Source organism: Oncorhynchus mykiss, chromosome 12, assembly GCF_013265735.2.
Source record: "Oncorhynchus mykiss isolate Arlee chromosome 12, USDA_OmykA_1.1, whole genome shotgun sequence".
NCBI lineage: Eukaryota > Metazoa > Chordata > Actinopteri > Salmoniformes > Salmonidae > Oncorhynchus > Oncorhynchus mykiss.
The window spans coordinates 71,020,545-71,041,036 of NC_048576.1; the positions used below are offsets into that span (position 1 = coordinate 71,020,545).

The 20,492-nt window shown below is 44.1% G+C and overlaps 1 protein-coding gene across 2 annotated transcripts; it reads left to right on the forward strand.

The window, feature by feature from the left end:
• The first annotated feature begins 717 nt into the window (after nucleotides 1-717).
• LOC110538212 (histone-lysine N-methyltransferase EZH1) lies at nucleotides 718-19,252 on the forward strand. Of its 2 annotated transcripts, none has more exons than XM_036938266.1 (20): nucleotides 718-985; nucleotides 2,097-2,271; nucleotides 2,347-2,472; nucleotides 3,767-3,889; nucleotides 5,616-5,733; nucleotides 5,995-6,207; nucleotides 6,899-7,001; nucleotides 7,735-7,898; nucleotides 10,551-10,642; nucleotides 10,794-10,956; nucleotides 13,311-13,492; nucleotides 14,558-14,649; nucleotides 14,861-14,889; nucleotides 15,014-15,139; nucleotides 16,435-16,613; nucleotides 16,821-16,916; nucleotides 17,083-17,164; nucleotides 17,278-17,358; nucleotides 17,452-17,583; nucleotides 17,694-19,252. In XM_036938266.1, exons 2-19 carry the CDS (start codon nucleotides 2,101-2,103, stop codon nucleotides 17,538-17,540), a joined length of 2,229 nt encoding a protein of 742 aa, XP_036794161.1. In that variant the 5' UTR covers nucleotides 718-985; nucleotides 2,097-2,100; the 3' UTR covers nucleotides 17,541-17,583; nucleotides 17,694-19,252. The 2 variants fall into 2 exon arrangements, with proteins under 2 accessions (XP_036794161.1, XP_036794160.1); XM_036938265.1 differs by having other exon boundaries at nucleotides 17,452-17,536.
• The last annotated feature ends 1,240 nt before the right edge of the window (nucleotides 19,253-20,492 follow it).

The following is a 20,492-nucleotide window of genomic DNA, read 5'->3' on the forward strand; positions in this document are numbered from 1 at the left end:
GTCTGTGTTACTGGATCAGGCGAGTTCTCCTTCCTCTGAGAATCACGTGACTATGAGTAGTGTGCCACAGCCCCAGCTCGCACTGCACACCCGCCCCCGGAGAGAAGGAAAACAACATGCGCTAGACTAGAGGCTGGAGGCTTCCTCTTCCATGAATGACTGAGGAACAATACTCATTGATAACATATGTTTACTCTTACCCCTGTATAAATGTGTATGACATGTATACATGAATTATGGAAAAATACAACAAGGTACCTTACCAATATACAGTATGAGAGCAAAGGTTATTGGTGATGAACGAATGATGTTACTACACCCTTCCCAAATACCATCACCTGACACTCATATTAAAATGCATTACATCCATATAGGTATAGGCATTTGTTCTATTGAACTTAAAAACAAAATCTATCTCATTATATGAACAAATAATAAACATATTAAACATCATCATTATGACTACCTATCAACTGTACCATTTTCATAAATTAGTATTATCCACTAGTTATTAGTAGCCTATTGTAGTTCAGTCGCCTATGTAATAGTTGACTAATAGTAATAGTATTATGATAGTAGTAATAACGTTAGTAGTAGCCTTATAGCAGGCGTGTAGCCCTTGTGAGTTATATCATTCATAAGCTACATGTGGGCTATCCAAATGTCCATATACTTTCAAGTCGCACGCTTTTTACCCCAGTCCAGCTACCAAGCACAGAGTGATCATAATAAAGACGTCACTCTCTAACTGAGCCAGTTAAGTGCGCAGCTTTTAACTGTACAACTTCAATTTCAGCATGCTTGCGGACGACATAGGAATCTTCGGATCCCATCGGCGTGTGAACCCAAATACACGGACCCTATTATTTACTCCGCGTCCGTAGCGAAGAAATCCGTATTTTATGGTGGATTTCAAACGGGGAGTTCAACGCTGTAGTGGCGAGCTCAAGTCGCTACAAATAAGAGGACACGAGGATCCTTAAAGGTATTTCTAACTGCGACACTGTATCAAAACTGAACATGTGTGCGCGCATCCCAGAGAAGCGCATTAGAAATATCACATTAAAATGTTATTGGTTGGGCGTGAAAGCTGTCCATTGCGTAAAACGAACATAATTGAAATGGATAGGCGATGCATCAACGTCTGTGACTTCTGTTATCGACTGTTGGTGTAGGATTCTAATGGTGTAGGATTCTAAGGAAAGCTAATGCCTGGTACGGTTGTATACGACTCATTTGCCCTGAAAACGAAAAGCCTTTACGCAGCGCGACATTTATTTTCCTTCTCACCAATCCCACAACATTTTTGTGGGATAGGGTTATAGAATTCTGCAGAAGAGGTTATGAAATCCTAGAAAAGTGTACTACGCACTTAGCTGCTCTGTTTTCATATTGGTTTTCAGAAGAGAAACGCCCACTTTTACTAATGTTGTATGTGTAGGGGAGAACGTGTTTTTCAGACTGCCATTTGGTCTAGGTATATGACAAGTTTGACGTGCTTGAGGTTTCACTTTATTATAGGCCCGTTATTTTATGATTCCGTTGTTCTAGTCCCACATGATAAGATTACGAATGGCACATTATAGCGCTGACCAGGATGCACTGGAAGGTGTTTTTTTAAGCCTTTTTTAATGCAGTCCTTGGTGCTTTTGCTAACAGAAGGGGGCGGTGGTTCGCTCACGCACAAGCATGCAGAAGTTTGAGTCATGCGTTTCGTTTGGCTGTGTGAGTCTGTGTGTGTTTGTGTGTGTGTGTGTGTGTGTGTGTGTGAATGTGTGTGTGTGTGTGTGTGTGGGGGGCTGAATCACTTCTCTTACGGGAAGCTCTTGGAAAATTACTTTTCCAATTGCCATTGATGTTATCACATCCCAGATCCAAGTAAAATGTGTTTTTGGAGTTAGGCACAACCAATTCACACACCACACTCACACCAACAGCGATATCCTCCTTTAATACTACTTCTAACAACACAAAAACTGACCCTGGAGAATTGGTGAAATAGAAAAGTGTTCTTTAGCATGATTGACCAGGGCACTTCCATGTGTTTTGTATTTGTGTCAGTGCCAGTAACTCCATTCATGTATATCATTGTGCAGGACCATGGAGGAGGCCCCTGTCTCAGACCCAGTCCCGGCCCTGATCCCAACCCCAACACCTTGTCCTGCCTCCAACATACCCTCCTGTAGCCTGTTGGAGTGGAGGAAGAGGGTGAAGTCTGAGTACATGCGACTCCGTCAGCTGAAACGCTTTAAAAATGCAGAGGAGGTCAAGGTAAGGATAATGAGAGAGAGAGAGATTGTGTGTATAGGTATTACAAACTCTTCTTACATTTCCTGTCTTTTCCAGGCCTTGTTCATGTCCAACCGGCAGAAGATAGAGGAACGTACCAACCTTCTGAACGAGGAGTGGTCCAAGCTGAGGATCCAGTCAGTTCCCCTGTCTACCCCAGGTGGAGCGCTACCCGGCAAAAAGGTGAGCGAGACAAAAGGATAGAGAGACATACAGTAGGAGGCGACGCATCACATTTTCTGGCCTATCCAGACAAAGCAACGATTTCCTGTGCCAGTGAACCTCGTAGCTGCGCTTGCAATAGCTCTTATGAAACGGGAGAGTCTAGCAGATGCAACAATAGCAGTTTCATCTCGCATTGATGTTCTCAGATGGATTTATAGCTCTCAACAGGAATAAATCCAAAATCATTTCAGAGAATTGAAACCATACCACTTTCTCTTAGTCACAGATGGACAGAATCACTTAGTGTTTAAATATGAGGTTGTAACGAGTCTGCACCAAATACATAAATACATGTAATTTTGTCTTTGAAACATTTAATTGAAATACCTTAGAATTCCTTTCATTCCTATGGAGGACTGCTCCTACTGCGGAGTACCAATATGGCCGACCGGTGGCTTCGATGCCTCTCATTGGCCAATACATAGCACCAGCAATCCAGGAGTTGTAGACATTGTTGGTCTGCACACATTTGAATGGTGTCTCTGGATTGCCCAGAGAATGTTTGTATGATCACATTTATTTTACAGTTATAAGAAAGGTGAAATCTTACAGTAAGTCGTTTATAATTTGATTGTTACTATATTTAGAAAGTATTTCAGTAATTTCAAGCCCTATTGTGCCACTTTTGTTGAATAGGACAAAAATAATATCAGATTTTTCACAATGTTTGTGCAATGTACTTGAGTTTGTACACCTTTATAAGGTTAGTACACCTTTATAAGGTTAGTTCTAGACCTTTCAACATTTTTGCAGCACTACCAGTTATTATTTATGGCCATCTCATGAAGAAGATTTACTTTTGTGTATGTGTATTTAAGGGGAAATCTACATTTTGGCCATTAACTAGCCCTTTAAAGCCCATTCTGACTCCTGCCTCATTAACCAGGCCAGGGTCTGCTCTCCCATCAGGCCGACAGAGGACTGTGATGTTTCATCCCTTTTCAGGGAGATGCTGAGCTGCCAAAAAGGGTTCATGAGGCGGCCTTACTGAGGTCAATAACTAAACTCTCTCAGAACCTATGATGAAAACAGCCTGGAGGCAGACAGAGCAGCATCTTGTGTTCCTGAAATTCTCACTATGCTCTTCTCTATTGTCTTGGTATTTGTTTCCTAGTTCATTTCAGAGTAGTGTCAGTGGATATAGCATTGTCTTTATCCATTTGGGTAATAGTAGCCTACCTGTTCGTTATAATCCAGTGTTGGTCTGTCCTCCTTTGTCATACTCCCCCATCTGTCTCTGGTCCAATCACAGTTGTGCATGGTGGAGTTTGGCTTCCCAGCGTTTAAAGCTCAGGCGGTTGCCATGCGGCCCCTGACGACCGTGGCAGGAATCCCCTTCATGTACTCCTGGTCCCCTCTGCAGCAGAACTTTATGGTATGGGGATTTCCCGACAACACACACACATTCAGTATATACTACCGGTCAAAAGTTTTAGAGCACCTACTCATTCAAGGGTTTTTCTTTATTTTTACTATTTTCTACATTGTAGAATAATAGTGATGACATCAAAATGGTGAAATAACACATATGTAATCATATTGTAACCAAAAAAGTGTTAAACAAATCAAAATAGATTTTGTATTTGAGATTCTTCAAATACCCACCATTTGCCTTGATAACAGCTTTGCACACTCTTGGCATTCTCTCAACCAGCTTCATGAGGTAGTTACCTGGAATGCATTTTAATTAATAGGCGTGCCTTCTTAAAAGTTATTTTTTTGAATTTCTTTGAGCCAATCAGTTGTGTTGTGACAAGTTAGGGGGGTATACAGAAGATAGCTCTATTTGGTAAAAGACCAAGTCCATATTATGGTAAGAACAGCTCAAATAAGCAAAGAGAAACGACAGTCCATCATTACTTTAAGACATGAAGGTCAGTCAATACGGAACATCTTCAAGAACTATGAACGATCCTTCAAGTGCAGTCGCAAAAACCATCAAGCGCTATGATGAAACTGGCTCTCACAAGGACCGCCACAGGAAAGGAAGACCCAAAGTTATCTCTGCTACAGAGGATACGTTCATTAGAGTTACCAGCCTCAGAAATTTCTGCCGAAATAAATTATTCACGGAGTCGAGCAACAGGCACATCTCAACATCAACTGTTCAGAGGTGACTGAGTGAATCAGGCCTTCATGGTCACATTTCTGCAAAGAAACCACTACTAAAGGACACCAATAAGAAAAAGAGACTTGCTTGAGCCAAGAAAGAGGAACAATGGACATTAGACCGGTGGAAATGGAGAGCAAATTGGAGATTTTTGGTTCCAACCGCCGTGTTAAAGGTGTCTTTGTGAGACGCGGTGTGGGTGAACGGATGATTTCCGCAAGTGTATTTCCCACCGTAAAGCATTGAGGAGGAGGTGTTTTGGTGTGGGGGGGTGCTTTGCTGGTGACACTGTCTGTGATCTATCTAGAATTCAAGGCACATTTAACCAGCATGTCTACCACAGCATTCTGTAGTGTAATGCCATCCCATCTGGTTTGGGCTTAGTGGGACTATCATTTGTTTTTCAACTGGACAATGACCCAACACACCTCCAGGCTGTGTAAGGGCTATTTGACCAATAAGGAGAGTGATGGAGTGCTGCATCAGATGACCTGGCCTCCACAATCACCCGACCTCAACCAAATTGAGATGGTTCGGGGTGAGTCGGACCGCAGAGTGAAGGAAAAGCAGCCAACAAGTGCTCAGCATATGTGGGAACTTCTTCAAGACTGTTGGAAAAGCTTTCCAGTTTAAGCTGTTTGAGCGAATGCCAAGAGTGTGCAAAGCTGTCATCAAGGCAAAGGGTGGCTATTTGAAGAATATAAAATATATTTGGATTTGTTTAACACTTTTGTTGGATACTATATTATTCCGTATGTGTTTATTTCATAGTTTTGATGCCTTCACTATTATTCTACAATGTAGAAAATAGTACAAATACAGAAAAACCTGCATCACATCCAGCCGTGATTTGGAGTCCCATAGGGTGGCGCACGATTGGCCCAGCGTTTTCCGGGTTTGGCCGGGGTAGGCCGCCATTGTAAATAAGAATTTGTTCTTAACTGACTTGCCTAGTTAAATAAAAAAATAAAAAATAAAAATGGTTTCCTAGGTGGAGGATGAGACGTTCCTCCATAACATCCCCTACATGGGAGACGAGGTGTTGGAGCAGGACGAGGCCTTCCTGGAGGAGCTCATCGACAACTATGACGGTGTCCATGGAGACAGAGGTGACCTGCCTACCTACCTAGACTAGGGATATCATCCTTTCTGTCCTGTTTCGATTACGCACAATGTCAGTCTGATCTATCACAGAGTTATATTATTGGAGACGTGGGGGTTAGGCGGGCTCCAGGAGGTCATCGGTACAGTACGTGCGTTGCTGTGTGCTGCTGGGGAAATCTTAATTGTTTAGGGGACATGTGCTGACGTATATTGCATGATGTCATCAGTAGGTGCTGACATGTTTGACTGTGTGGTTTGTCTCCCAGAGGGAGGGTTCATCAATGACGAGATCTTTAAAGAGTTGGTGGAGGCCTTGAGCCAGTACTCAGACCAGGAGGAGGAAGAGGAGGAGGCGAAGGAGAAAGGGGGGAAAGAGGAGGAGGAGAAAGGGGTGAGGAAGAGCGCTGGGGAAGGGACTGAAGAGGCAAAGGTGGGGCCCACAGTCTTCTTCAGGAGGAAGAGGAGGAGTGTCATAGAGGGTAAGTGTCCTCCAGAGTCTTTTGACTGAAAGATGTAACCAATCTAACACAGTTGTTCATGTCTCCTAGATGTGATTGGATGCTTATCTAACAAAAGGCAATACGTGCTGTTTTCTATATGAGAGTCACTGGTTTTACTATGCTGGACTATCTTATTTGTATTTGCTATAGACTTGTCCTCTTACTCTTATCAGTGGCATGAGAGAAGATCGGCTACAGGTCAGGTTGATCACTGTGACTGTACTACACCCCATGTTGTACAGGAGCCAGCAGGTCGCTCTGTCCCAGCACGATGGCACTGCTTGGCATTGTTTACATAGAGACTGTCCCAGTCCCAGGGATAGACAGGGTGGATGGGGGAACATGTTTGATCATAACACCAATACAATACCACCAGGTTGGGGGGGGGGGGAACACTCACATTGAAAGATACTGTGGCATCAGACACTGTCACTCAGTGTCAGAACACATCAGTATGACAAACACTCATTGGTACTCTCTCAATACACAGAGCACATGGACAAACAGTCCTTGTCAATAGGCTCGGGACTTTGCTATTGTTCCAATATGATTGCTTACATGGCAAAAAGTACAAATACAATTACATCTCAATGGGAAATTGGAACTAGAAAAGGGGTGGTTGAGTTGCTAATTATCTGCTCTTTGCTTTTCTTCTCACTACCTTCCTTAGTGAGGGATTTGGCTGCCAAAAAGAAGATCCCGCATGATAAGATATTCACGGCCATCGCCTCGATGTTCCCCTACAAGGGTACGACGGAGGAGCTGAAGGAAAAGTAAGAAAAGTGCCCATCAACTGTGCTGTGCTTAGCCGAGCGTTGCTTAGTGTTCACCATGGAGATGGGAGCTCTCAGGGAGATGCTAATAATGCTCTCTGCCCTCTCTCCTCACACTCAAAAGAAAAGTTGTTGCATCCCCGTCTGAAAGGCCTTTTTCTTATAAAATACCGCAAACTAAACACTCTCATCCAAATCCACCTGCAAATGAGCATAGGCCAGGGGTCGGCAACAGGGCCCCCCAAAGTTTTTAGTAAAACAAAGAATGATGTTTTGTTTTTCGTAAAAAAGAGAAGGACTGTAAAATCACCAGGAATTCAGCAAAATATTTGTTTCATTTAGGAAATTTGTTCCCAAGTATTTCCAAAAAAAAAATAGTTTTTGACTTGATCATGTCTCAATGTAATCAAGGTATGACACTATTGTTATTTCCTAATGCAATTTCGTTTTGGGCTTAGTTATGGTCTATTTGCAACGTACAAATGATTATAATTATGTTCCGGCCCCCCAACCATCCGCTCTGACAAAAAAAAGCGGCTGAATCTAGTTGCCTACTCCTGGCATAGGCCTACTTGAGTCAGAATGCAGCTACTTACTGTATCTTCCCATTTCTACTGTATATCATGCCATATACCATGCTCATACAAAATACAATCCTAATACAAAGTTATGTTATGCATGGTAAGGCTATGTTTTGTTTTATCCCCTTCTTCCCCAAATGACAACTCCCTAGGTACAAGGACCTCCTGGAGCCCCCCAGCCCGGTAAAGCTGCCCCCCCTCTGCACCCCTAATATAGACGGGCCGTTCGCCAAGTCTGTCCAGCGGGAGCAGTCTCTGCACTCCTTCCATACGCTGTTCTGCAGGCGCTGCTTCAAATACGACTGCTTCCTCCACCGTAATGTGTCCTATGGGTTTACTCTTTTCTCTCACTTTCTGTATCTCTCTCTAACTCTCTCTCTCTCTCTAACTCTCTCTCACTCTCGCTCTCTCTCTCTCTCTCTCTAACTCTCTCTCTCTCTCTCTCTAACTCTCTCTCTCTAACTCTCTCTCTCTCTCTCTAACTTTCTCTCTCTCTAACTCTCTCTCTCTCTCTAACTCTCTCTCTCTCTCTAACTCTCTCTCTCTCTCTAACTCTGTCTCTCTCTCTCTAACTCTCTCTCTCTCTCTAACTCTCTCTCTCTCTCTAACTCTCTCTCTCTCTAACTCTCTCTCTCTCTCTCTCTCTAACTCTCTCTCTCACTCTCTCTCTCTCTCTCTCTCTCTAACTCTCTCTCTCTCTCTAACTCTCCCTCTCTCTCTCTCTAACTCTGTGTTTTTAACCTATTGACATCTGTCAACATGTGGCTTTTCCTCTGGATTTCTGTTTTTATTTTTTCTCTCTGTCTCACTCAGACTCTCTTGGAATCAACACATCTCTAGTGTTATAATAAATGCATTATTACTAGCCAGGACAAACATATTTTTACGATTTCACTAATATCATCAAAATCAATTAATCGTAGCACGTTTTTGGGCTCATTCAGTAGTTTTTACCTGATAAAGTAGAATTCAGTTTAAAAATAATTTTCAAAGTACCGTTTGTATTCCCTACTAAGAAAAAGATTGAAAATGACACTGTTGCTGCTTCCTGTTGTCATGGCTTATTGATTTATGGCTGAGTGTTAAAACACCGGTTTTAAATGTCCACATTCATAATCAATATGCTGAAATACAGTGCCTTGCGAAAGTATTCGGCCCCCTTGAACTTTGCGACCTTTTGCCACATTTCAGGCTTCAAACATAAAGATATAAAACTGTATTTTTTTGTGAAGAATCAACAACAAGTGGGACACAATCATGAAGTGGAACGACATTTATTGGATATTTCAAACTTTTTTAACAAATCAAAAACTGAAAAATTGGGTGTGCAAAATTATTCAGCCCCCTTAAGTTATTACTTTGTAGCGCCACCTTTTGCTGTGATTACAGCTGTAAGTAGCTTGGGGTATGTCTCTATCAGTTTTGCACATCGAGAGACTGACATTTTTTCCCATTCCTCCTTGCAAAACAGCTCGAGCTCAGTGAGGTTGGATGGAGAGCATTTGTGAACAGCAGTTTTCAGTTCTTTCCACAGATTCTCGATTGGATTCAGGTCTGGACTTTGACTTGGCCATTCTAACACCTGGATATGTTTATTCTGCCCCTGAGCAAGGCAGTTAACCCACTGTTCCCCGGGCACTGAATGATGTCGTTCAAGGCAGCCCCCCGCAACTCTGTGATTCAGAGGGGTTGGGTTAAATGCGGAAGACACATTCCAGTTGAAAACATTCAGTTGAAAACTGACTAGGTATCCCCCTTTCCCTTTCCCTAAATTAGCACCTTACAAACTGCACACGTACTAATATTTACCGAGCGGTCACTCAAGAATGGAATTGATGAGCTTGTACTACTGTAATCAAAAGCGCACGCATATTAATCACTCACACCGATATCGTATTGAAATCAATAGAACTGGGACAATTACCATGGCGATATGTACCATTAGCACTCTTCTACCAGACAAACCTCAATGAACGTGGGTATACAACATATATATGTCGAATGATGACAACCTGTCGTAGCCATTTATCAACTTATTTCTCTGTGAGAAAAGGATTTTGGTAGATGACCAATACGGAAAAGGAAACATTTTTTTGGACTGGATAATTTCAACAAATCACCACCTCATCATCGGTTTCTAATAGCAATAGGGGTTGGTTTTCATTTGAATGATAGCTTAACCCTCAAATCCATGAATTCATGTAATGCCAGAGCGCCCAATTTTTTTCTAGCCACCGTGGTCTGAAAATGACAGCTGCGTTCTAAGTCCCACAAAGGACTGGTATGACAAAAACAGTGGCAGTGTCCAAAATATCTGATTATCAGCTGTTGTCAAACACACGTCGGTCTCAAAATGATTCTCTTCCTCAATAGTGGAATACTAGATGAAAACCCCAAATTAGTATGACTTCCTGGCATTTAAAGCATACAACATTTTCAACATTTAAAATACTATAAAACGTTCTATTTTTGCACACCCCAAATGGCCACTATTTAGAACAAGTATGGGTATTGATCTGTTTTAAGCAATCGATTTTATGAGATCATGATGACTATAAACTGTAATACTAACATCACCCATCTGAGGTAAAAAAAGGATGTGTATTTCCTGCAATTCTTGTGTGGTAAAAACATTAGTATGTGTAATGTAGTAACACATTCTGTCCACCATTGGAAATTAGCATAATGTAACCTAATTAAATATGTCAAAGTAATTCAATATCTTAATATATGATAATAGTAAATGTAGCAGACTCACACATTGTTACAACAATGACATATATTTCTTCCTACTTTAACCATGGAGAGAATTTATATGCTCCTAAGGTCAATTTAACCAGACACTCTAGACTAGAGTGGCCATAGGGTCTGTGCAGCAGGCAAAATGTTTTACGTCCCTACTATTACTGTACTTCTAACATACAGTATATTGTTACTATCAGTATACTAATAGTATGTGTCTTTCCAGCTTTTCACGCTACCCCCAATGTTTACAAGAGGAAGAGCAAGGAGATTCGCATGGAGACAGAGCCCTGTGGTCTGGACTGCTTTCTGCTACAGGTGTGCTCAGATCCTCTACATGTCCTCTGTCTTTAACTGCCCGACAACAGACAGACCAGCCAATGATGACGCTCCGATCCATTCATCCCTTCTTTAACACTCTTCTATCTCTTCATTTCTGTCCCTCTCTTCCTCTCTCCCTCCTCTAAAGAAAGGGGCCAAAGAGTTTGCGGATCAGGAGATGCTGCGCTCCCAGAGGTCCCGGCGGCGGCGGCGACAGCCACGCCCTCCCAGCTCCAGCTGCCCTGGCCCGTCAGGCACCACTGAGGAGGCCAAGGAGGTGGATAGTGACCACGAGACCACCAGCTCCTCAGGTAGCTTGGGGAAGCACAAGCATTATAAGGGACAGACCATCACAAACGTCAGGGGTGCGCAGTAGAGCACCTGCTGGGTGTCGACAAACAGGGGCGGTTCAACATGTAGAATCGTTGGGAAATGAACAGAAAATGGCGACCGATGTTCTGTGGTCAGAGGCGATAGGACGGCCACCCACTGCGCATGGCCGATGTTCATGTTAGTCTGTCTGGTCCGTAAGTACTTTAAGAGACTATTATGGGAAAGACGAGCTTCTAAAGTACTATTCATAGGTTGCACCTGCGTCACTCGGTCACGTCATGCATCTAAAGTCAATCTGGCGACATCAAAATGATGACAAAAGGTTTTGATTTATTTGCCTTCTTTTTTAGTTGCATTGTATTTCTAAGCCACTGTAATTCCCCAGCTAGCAGTGAGGTATCTGCCCAGAAGCGGTCCTCTTCCGGGCGTCCGGAACTGATTGAATTGGCCCGGAATCGGGTGTCGGATTCGGCCCGGAATCAAAATGAATGACTGCCCAGAATCGGCCCAAGTACATCAGGTCTTTTCCATCTACCAGAATTCAGCTGACTTTGCCGGCACCTTACCAGAATCCCCACAGAAGCGGCCCGATGCAAATGTAAATAAATGTATACAAAATTACCCGATTTCAGTCATTTGAAATATTACTATTATGCATTTTGTACATTAAATTTAAAAAAATACATTTTGTGTCAGAGGAACACCATACACCTGGTGCCCGTGTCAGCGTGCATGCGCCTGGTCTGCCACGGGAGTCACTACACAAGGACATCCCGGACAGCCAAACCCTCCCCTAACTTTGATGATGCTGGGCAAATGATGCGTCGCCTCATGGGTCTCCCGGTCGCGGCCTGTAGTAACGCAGTTTTCATTACGATGCAGTGTCTTAGACCGCTGCGCCACACGGGAAGCTCCATCCACAAAGTTTTTAATGTTCAATTGCCTTGCACAAAGTATCAAGATACTACAACGGGCTCTTAAATAATTTAATTTAAATGTTAATTGTATTTTTTGATCACAGAAACAATGAGAAAATAATGAAATGTTAATTATATAAAGCAGCCCGTGTAATCATCTGCCAGAGAGTAGCCTCAATCGGCCCAAGGCCCCAAGTAATACATTTGGGCCAGATATCTCTCACCGGAATCGGCCTGAACCCCAAGTAATACATTTGGGCCAGATAACTCTCACCGGAATCGGCCTGAGCTCCAAGTAAACATTTGGGCCAGATAACTCTCACCGGAATCGGCCTGAACCCCAAGTAATACATTTGGCCCAGATAACTCTCACCGGAATCGGCCTGAGCCCCAAGTAATACATTTGGGCCAGATAACTCACACCGGAATCGGCCCGAGCTCAATCCCCGCATCCTAGCCATAAGCAATACTGCCGAAGGCGGACTCTCAGCCGGAATCGGCCGAGAACCACTGTGCTAGCTGGGGCACTTTTGATGACATTTTCGTCAGCGCTCATTGACAATCGAGTAGGATGCTCAGTTGGGCATCAGTCCAAAACGAACGTTCAAAACAATATTGTGACGAAACATGCAACCCATGAATAGGAGACAGCCAGCTTCCTATCTTCTAAGGTAGGAGAACACTAATGCCTCAGCTGCTACGGTACTACAGTATATCTGTCATACCTCAGTGTATTAATGACAGAATGGATCGACTAAGTTCCCCATAACGCTCATCTGCCAGAATGGTTAATGTGTGCTGAATGCAGTTCATCAGAAAAGAGAACATTGGCTGAAGAAGTTTTTTTTTTTTAAACCATTCACTCTCACTCGCTCTCCAAACACAAGAATCCAACCATGGGTTTCAGCTCCAAAACCAATAGATTCTTCACTCAGCCTCTCCCCCTGGTTTCCTCTTTCTGTTGACAGACTCATGTGGAGAACAGTGGGAGGGAGAAAGAGCAATCTACTCAGGCTCTCGTTTTCTCTGTCTTAATCATTCACTCAGTGTCTCTACTGTCTCTCTCTTGCATTCAGTTTGGAAGGAACTAATATCTGTACTGTGATGTCACTGCAGCTCTTCATTTTGAAGATAGACTACTGACTTAAGCTGGTGGCCCAGCGGCCGTCCCCTCTAGCTCAAATCATGTGTAAAAACAGATTGATGAGCGGACTAATAAGCATTCCCCAGTCATAGCATGTGGTCACAATAACACAGCCTTGAACCTGTTGCCAAGCAACATGTTGCTCTCTGCCTTTGGCAGTGGGTCTGTGTGCATGGCAGTGGGTGTATGTGCATAAGTCTCAAATGCCCTTCTCCTCCCCTGTGTGTGTGTCTGTGTGCGTGCGCATGTGTGTGTTTTTGGGTACGGTCAGAGAGCAACTCTCGCTGTCAGACCCCCACCAAGCTGTGCCCGGGGGAGGAGCACGGGGAGCAGGTGGGACCTCCTGTCCAGTGGAGTGGGGCTGAGGAGTCTCTGTTCAGAGTGCTGCACGGAACCTACTACAACAACTTCTGCTCCATCGCTCGCCTCATCAGCACCAAGACCTGCAAACAGGTGAACCACCAAGAACCTACACCCACCAGATGTTCATATACTCTATTGATACACCAATTAAAGCAAGTCTCCTGGCCAACACGCTAATGACCAAAACACATTACAGACTAGTACAGACTGACAAGATAACAAAGTGGTGCTGTGACTGTGTTGTAGTGTGTTGGCATTGATACAAGTGTCGTAACACATAATACTGTGTGGAAAATTGGGATGATTACAAATGGAATGTAAACAACATGCGGAGTCATAAATTAGGACTTTTACGACATGTACATGACAGCTTTGTTATTCTCTGAGACGCTGTCACGGTCTCCGGGCTCAGACGGCTTATAGCGAACGGATCCCTTCTGGGCTGAGGTATTGTGGGGATGTTGTGTGTCTCTAATATGGGGGAGTTATGGGAGTATTGTATGGGGAACATATTAGGCCTTCTGATCAGATTTGCAAAGCTATTGAGAGACACGTTCCAATCCTCCAAAACCAAAACCGAGAAACAAAGAGGGCGAAGCGCGACGACAGAGATCCGCCACAGACGTTGCAAAGTAGCTTTGCCCCCTGCAGCAGCATCCCGGCCCCCAACACAACGCCAGTGTGCCTCTATAGCATGGCCTTGTTATCCCTCAGAGAGCCTGTGGTTTGGCTGGATGGAAACACCGCTGCTACGAGCTTCCCAGTCCCTCCCTCTGCGTAATGTGTGTCTGTCTGTTTTAGGGAGGAAGCCAAATCTGTTTTTTTGGCAGGCAGAAGTGGTTTGGGGCTTTGCGGGTGTGTGTGAGGAGTGGGATGGCGGGGAGGTGTGTGTGTGTGCATTACGCTGAGATGGTGGTGGGTTCTGATAGGGGAGGAGAGGGCCGCGTGTTTTATGGAGTAATCACATGCAGCGATGCGCTTCCCAGCTTAATTTGAGAGGCACTCAACTACACAATGGGACCAATTCCAGAACCACACAACATTCTGCACCGTTGTGGATAGTTGCCTCATATCTGTGTGTATGCGTGTCGTGTATGCGCGGACAAATATGCCTGCCTGTGTGTGTTTAATGTGTGTGTTCCCTCTCTTCTTCAGGTGTATGAGTTTGCTGTGAAAGAGGTCCTGATCCATCGTGTTCCGTTGGAGGATGGTGGCAACTCCCCTCAGAAGAAGAAGAGGAAGCACAGGCAAGATGGCCGCCGACTTTTACACTCACTCCCTCCCCGTCCCTGTTGCAGCATGACCTCATAGGAATGTAGTGAGAATGGACCCTGATACACAGATCAGTGGGAGAAAAAGATTAAACCGTGCAGAAAATGAAAGGAACTGCTCTTTTTCAAATACCTTTGTACAGAAATAGACATGATTATTGAAAGTGTTTTTCATTTCTTTCTGTAGGTTATGGGCAAAGATACAGCTCAAGAAAGGTGAGTTCTTCACTTGACTGAAGTATTGAAATAGTCAAATTAACGTTGTCAAATGCATTTCTTATACACTAATTCAGAATGATGTATCTGCTCATTGTATAATTAAAGCCTTTGTCCTCTCTAGATAACTCATCCAATCAGGTGTACAACTACCAGCCATGTGACCACCCGGACCACCCATGTGACAGCTCCTGTCCCTGTGTGATGACCCAGAATTTCTGTGAGAAGTTCTGCCAGTGTGAGCACGAGTGTGAGTGTCACCTTACCCAAACACACATCCACTGTTACCACCATGTCCTAACACACACACACACACACCACTTCCCAACCCGGACAGACCATTTGCAGAACTCCAAAACATATCAGTGTGAAAACAGACATATTTCAACACATACTGAACATTCCTTCCACTAAACTGGCTGGGGTAAATGTGTACTACAATTACCTGTACTGACAGCGAGAGGTTTCACAGCTCAACTCTGTAATGGGAATAGGAATGTGTTCACAGGACAATTCTGCTGAAGACTAGCTCTCTTTCACTCGGTGGATAAAAAGGCCCTTTTGACAGGCCAGAATAGACAGTGGAACAGTGTGTAAGACGATCCTCCTCCTCGCTGTGTGTTCGCAGGATAAGCTGTCCTCTGGCAGGCAGGGTTTGGTTAGCTGCATGGGCATCTGTTCAGCATGGGGCCGTGTTCACAATGCTCTGACACATTCATCCCAGGAGAAATGAGCCTGAACCGCTGGGCCCACGCACTTCCACAAATGGCCACAGGGCGGAAGGAAGGAATGTTGAGAGAGAGAGAGAGAGAGAGAGAGAGAGAGCTTGGCTCTGAATTCACAGCTTTGGCTCATTTTGTGTTCTAATAGAAATACAGTTCTCCCTCCCTGGTTCTGACAGGAAGCAGCGTATGGAGGGTTTAATGTGTGAGCTCCACAGCCCTGGAGAGGAATCAAAGAGATGTGACAGGCACAGTGCCTGAGCTACAACATCCATCCCTACATTTATACGAGACCGACCGCTACGACTGAACACTGCACGGTGATGCGCACACACACACAGCCACACAAACTGTAGGGAAGAAGACTTAGGAAGGAGGAGAGACAAGATTAATGTTACTGCTCTACTTATGGAGTATTGTCCTCCAGCTAAACCTGTTGGAGAGGAGAGGGACATTTTAAGTTGTCTGCTGCTCGTTTTCCTACTTCCTCTGCCCGGAAGGCTTTCCATTACTCTCTGCACAGCTGTATTTCAGCATAGCTGCCAGCAGAGGTCAGTGATTGATGAGTTACATTACAGAGCAGCAGCTTTTTTACCGTTGAGGCAGCGTTCATTAATGAAAATGCGGTTGCCGTTCGCCACACAGCCACAGAGAATTCTGTTACAAAATAGTTCTCTAGTCCACTGAGGCATATAACTCAGACTGCCTCTCTGTTACCGCGGTATGTTTCTATGCTGTTTCTAAAAGTGACTATAAACCTCTCCGCTGAACGTTCCCCTGTCTGACTCTGAACACTAACCTGGGGTGTTACATTGTTCTCCAGGCCAGAACCGTTTCCCAGGCTGCCGCTGTAAGACCCAGTGCAACACCAAGCAATGTCCCTGCTACCTGGCGGTGAGGGAATGTGACCCAGATCTGTGTATGACCTGTGGAGCCGCGGACCACTGGGACAGCAAGGTAGTCTCCTGCAAGAACTGCAGCATCCAAAGGGGGCTCAAGAAGGTAGGCCAGTGGGTCATGTTCCAGTCCAAAGGAATAGAAAATAGCCAATGATGTGCTGTATCTGAATTCAGGTCGGAGTCAGAACCCATATTAACATGCTTATGACTTGCTGAGGAATAAAAGGCACAGTTGTATTATTCCGGTGTTGTCTTGTCATTTTGCGTAAATGTCAGCCAACTTTAACCTCTGACCTCTGACCTCTCCCAGCACCTCCTGCTTGCCCCCTCAAACGTGGCAGGGTGGGGCACCTTCATCAAAGAGTCCGTTCAGAAGAATGAGTTCATCTCAGAGTACTGTGGAGAGGTGAGGCTACATAAAACTGTTGAACGTAGCTTTCTTTATCATGTAATGGGGTATAGTTGGGTGTGGGGTTTATACGGTATCATTATGCGTTTGTATGAATGCCTTTGTGTTAATGTATAAAACATTTAGTCTAACCATCACGCTCTGAAACTGTCTGTGTCTGCAGCTAATCTCGCAGGATGAGGCGGACCGACGCGGGAGGATCTACGACAAATACATGTCCAGCTTCCTCTTCAACCTGAACAATGGTAATAATGTCTCCTCAACACGCTGATGATGCACAGTTAACCCTTTAAAGGACATCACCGTCGCTGTGTTCTGTGATCGCTGAGCTGACACTGTTCCTGTAATGTCTCAACAGACTTTGTCGTGGACGCCACAAGGAAAGGGAATAAAATCAGATTTGCGAATCACTCGGTGAACCCAAACTGCTACGCTAAGGGTAGGATCACATAGAAAAATACAAAGCCTGTTTTGTGGAATGATTTGATTTGGTGACGTGCACAAATCAATGATGTGATGGCTGTTGTTGCAGTGGTCATGGTGAATGGAGACCACCGCATCGGGATCTTTGCCAAACGGGCTATCCTACAGGGGGAGGAGCTCTTCTTCGACTATAGGTAGAGCCTTGTGGCCATGGGAACACTGGAGTCTTCGATACAATACGGTATCGCAGTCCTTCTTTGGTTGTCTCTGATATTTGTGGGATGACATGCATTTTTTTTTTTACACTGATGCTTCACACTGTCCTGACTCGCTCTCTCCTGCCCCTTACAGGTACAGCCAGGATGATGCCCTGAAGTATGTGGGCATAGAGAGAGAAGTCGACATGGCCTAGCATTAACCTGCTGCATTTCAGCCACCTGCACTGACCCCTTGCTGACTGACCCCCCCTCCCCCCCACCACCTGGTAATGCTTCTGCTCCCCCCCACATTGCCACAATAAACACAAGCTCTATTGGCCTCTGTGAAACATTCACCGTAATGGCGGAGAATTAAAATCCCTGATCTATGTTACTGACTAGTCCCCCATTGACAACAGTGCTGAACGGTTTTCTTCTCCCTTGGTGACAGTTTCCTCCTGCTACCACATCAGTGACATCACTTCCTCTCTGTATGAAGCACTTCCCCACTGCTTTATCACTCACCTAGCGAAAACTGTGTACGTGAAGCTTCTGGAACGAAACAAGCAATTAGAATGGCAACAAAAACCTACTATCTACAGTATATACTCAATGTATCGCTTGTACTGTACCACCAGCCTCACGGCATTGTTGTTATTTTCAACATGAACACATGCTGTGTGTTATTCTCTCTGTACTTCTGTTACTGTACTCACATCTATTAACTATGGCTTGTCCTCTCAATGAGCAACGCTAGCTTTTAGCCTACAGTGTATCTATTAACAGTGCAAGACAGCGCACGTGGTGTCTTTTGGTTTAAAATGAACTCTAAGCTCATTAGCAAGATAATGAGCTTTTATTTTCAAACGCAGCTCTATGGAGGAACTCAGTATCCTGTCATGCTAACTTTCCTGTTACTCAGAAAAAGCCTCTTCCCGGTAGCTTTTGGAGGCAATGCTAAACTCATGATAATGCTAAAGCTCTGTATCTGACCTGTCTCTGTGGCTATAGCATCAACACCACCCCCTTCATACATAGTGAAATAACTTACTGTGCATTTATATCAATGTTCTTAAAAAATATATATATGCCGTACCGTACGAGAAACCGACTAACTGAATGTGAACTCTGAAGTGTTGGTTGATGGGAGATCTCATTCCTCCTTTAGTTTGACAACTAGTCACCTGTGCCATTGGTACTCAGTGATACGTGTACTTTATGAAGCATTTTCCATTCAGTTTACATGAGCGTCAGCTCTTCTAACTCAAAAAGACTATATTCGTGTATAAGAACCATGAACACTATAGTCTCCCCTGAAAAAGCTGTAAGTGCCAAATGAATCTAAACTGAAAGAGGAGGGTTGTCATTATGATGTTTGTACTGTATATAATGGACAGGACTGTGTTACAGGTAACCATTTTACGGTTCTACTCGTCACGGGAAAATAAGATAGGAAAAATAACATTTTTTGACAATTTCAATTTTCAAGTGCCCCACTTGGATGTTGTGTACATACAACCATCCATCTGATCATGTTGTCACACTATATAAAAGTGAATTGTGGAACTGACATCCAGGTCTGATATTCAAAAACATTTACACCCATGACAAGATGAGATCTTACTGCACGGAGGTGACTGAAACTATGTGGAATTTATCGTTATGTACAACTTATGCCTATGAAAATAAAACTTTTAACTTTATACATTATTACAATATGCATCTTGTCGTTGAGTACCATTTTCAGTCAAGAGATAATTCTGGTTTCCTCCAGTGTTTAAATGTGGAAGTGGGGGAGCGCTATTTGGGGGGTGGGGGGCTAGGATGAGTCAGGGTTGAACATACCCTAGCCTCAACCACAACCCTAAATTTAGCCTCAACCACTGCCCTAACCCTAGCTTCTTGTCCACATCCCGGTTCAACACTAATCCTCAACCCTAACCCTAGCTTCTTGTCCACATCCCGGTTCAACAGTAATCCTCAACCACAACCCTAAATTTAGCCTCAACCACTGCCCTAACCCTAGCTTCTTGTCCACATCCTGGTTCAACACTAATCCTCAACCCTAACCCTAGCTTCTTGTCCACATCCCGGTTCAACACTACCCCCAGCCTCAACCACAACCTTAACCCTAGCTATTATATCCTACTTTACTCTTTGAATACCATGAGGTACTGGAGCTTAGCTTCAGGTAACACCAACTTAATTTACCCACTGGTTTCATCTTAGGTGTTCCAATTTTTCCCATACCAACATGTATTTATTAGGACTGTACACGAGACAGACACATTGTGCCTTTGTCAACAGGTAAAGGGAAAATACACCGTTTTAATTTCCTTCAGGATTCTTTATTGAAGTGTCAGTTTGGTTTTGCTTTGATTAACATAGTTATGGTCATTTACAGTGAACTTATTACAAAACAAAACCAACATAACAGAAAGGGAGAAAAAAAAACTCCACGATTTCAATGTGGTCACAAACACAAAGTCCTGCAGTCGGTCACCTTCAGCAGGGTTTTATAGAAACCTGAGACATCCGGTTTTCAGGGATACAGTATCTTCAACCTAGCTTCTTTTCCCTCTGAAAGCCAAATGTGGGGCTTTTACACATGCTACATTAGGTCATACAGTCACTAACTGTCTGGTGCTTCCTCTTGCAAGATTTTATAGGGTAGCGACCCACAGAGGGGTCTGGCCCTCTTAGACTCCCCTGCCTGCTCCTCCCTCTAGCCTGGCCCTAGCTCTGTCTGTAGGCCACTCCTCCACTGTAGGGAACAACACTAGTCTGTCATATGATGACACCATGCATTTAGGATGGACAGAATCCTCGTCTCCTTCACCCTTGTGCTCACTCCCTCAACCCTTTATTAAATTTGAGTCTCCTTTACACAGAGAACCTTAGCTGCTCACCCTGGCGGCCACCCTATAGGGATGGCCAAGTTTATCCGCGGCTA

Bases quoted from the DNA above. Each gene is read 5' to 3' on its own strand.
- LOC110538212 (XM_036938265.1), top strand. From the start codon at position 2,101: ATGGAGGAGGCCCCTGTCTCAGACCCAGTCCCGGCCCTGATCCCAACC. The intron at 5,734-5,994 runs GTGACCTGCCTA...TTTGTCTCCCAG, and splicing joins CGGTGTCCATGGAGACAGAG to AGGGAGGGTTCATCAATGAC. The intron at 7,002-7,734 runs GTAAGAAAAGTG...ACAACTCCCTAG, and splicing joins ACGGAGGAGCTGAAGGAAAA to GTACAAGGACCTCCTGGAGC.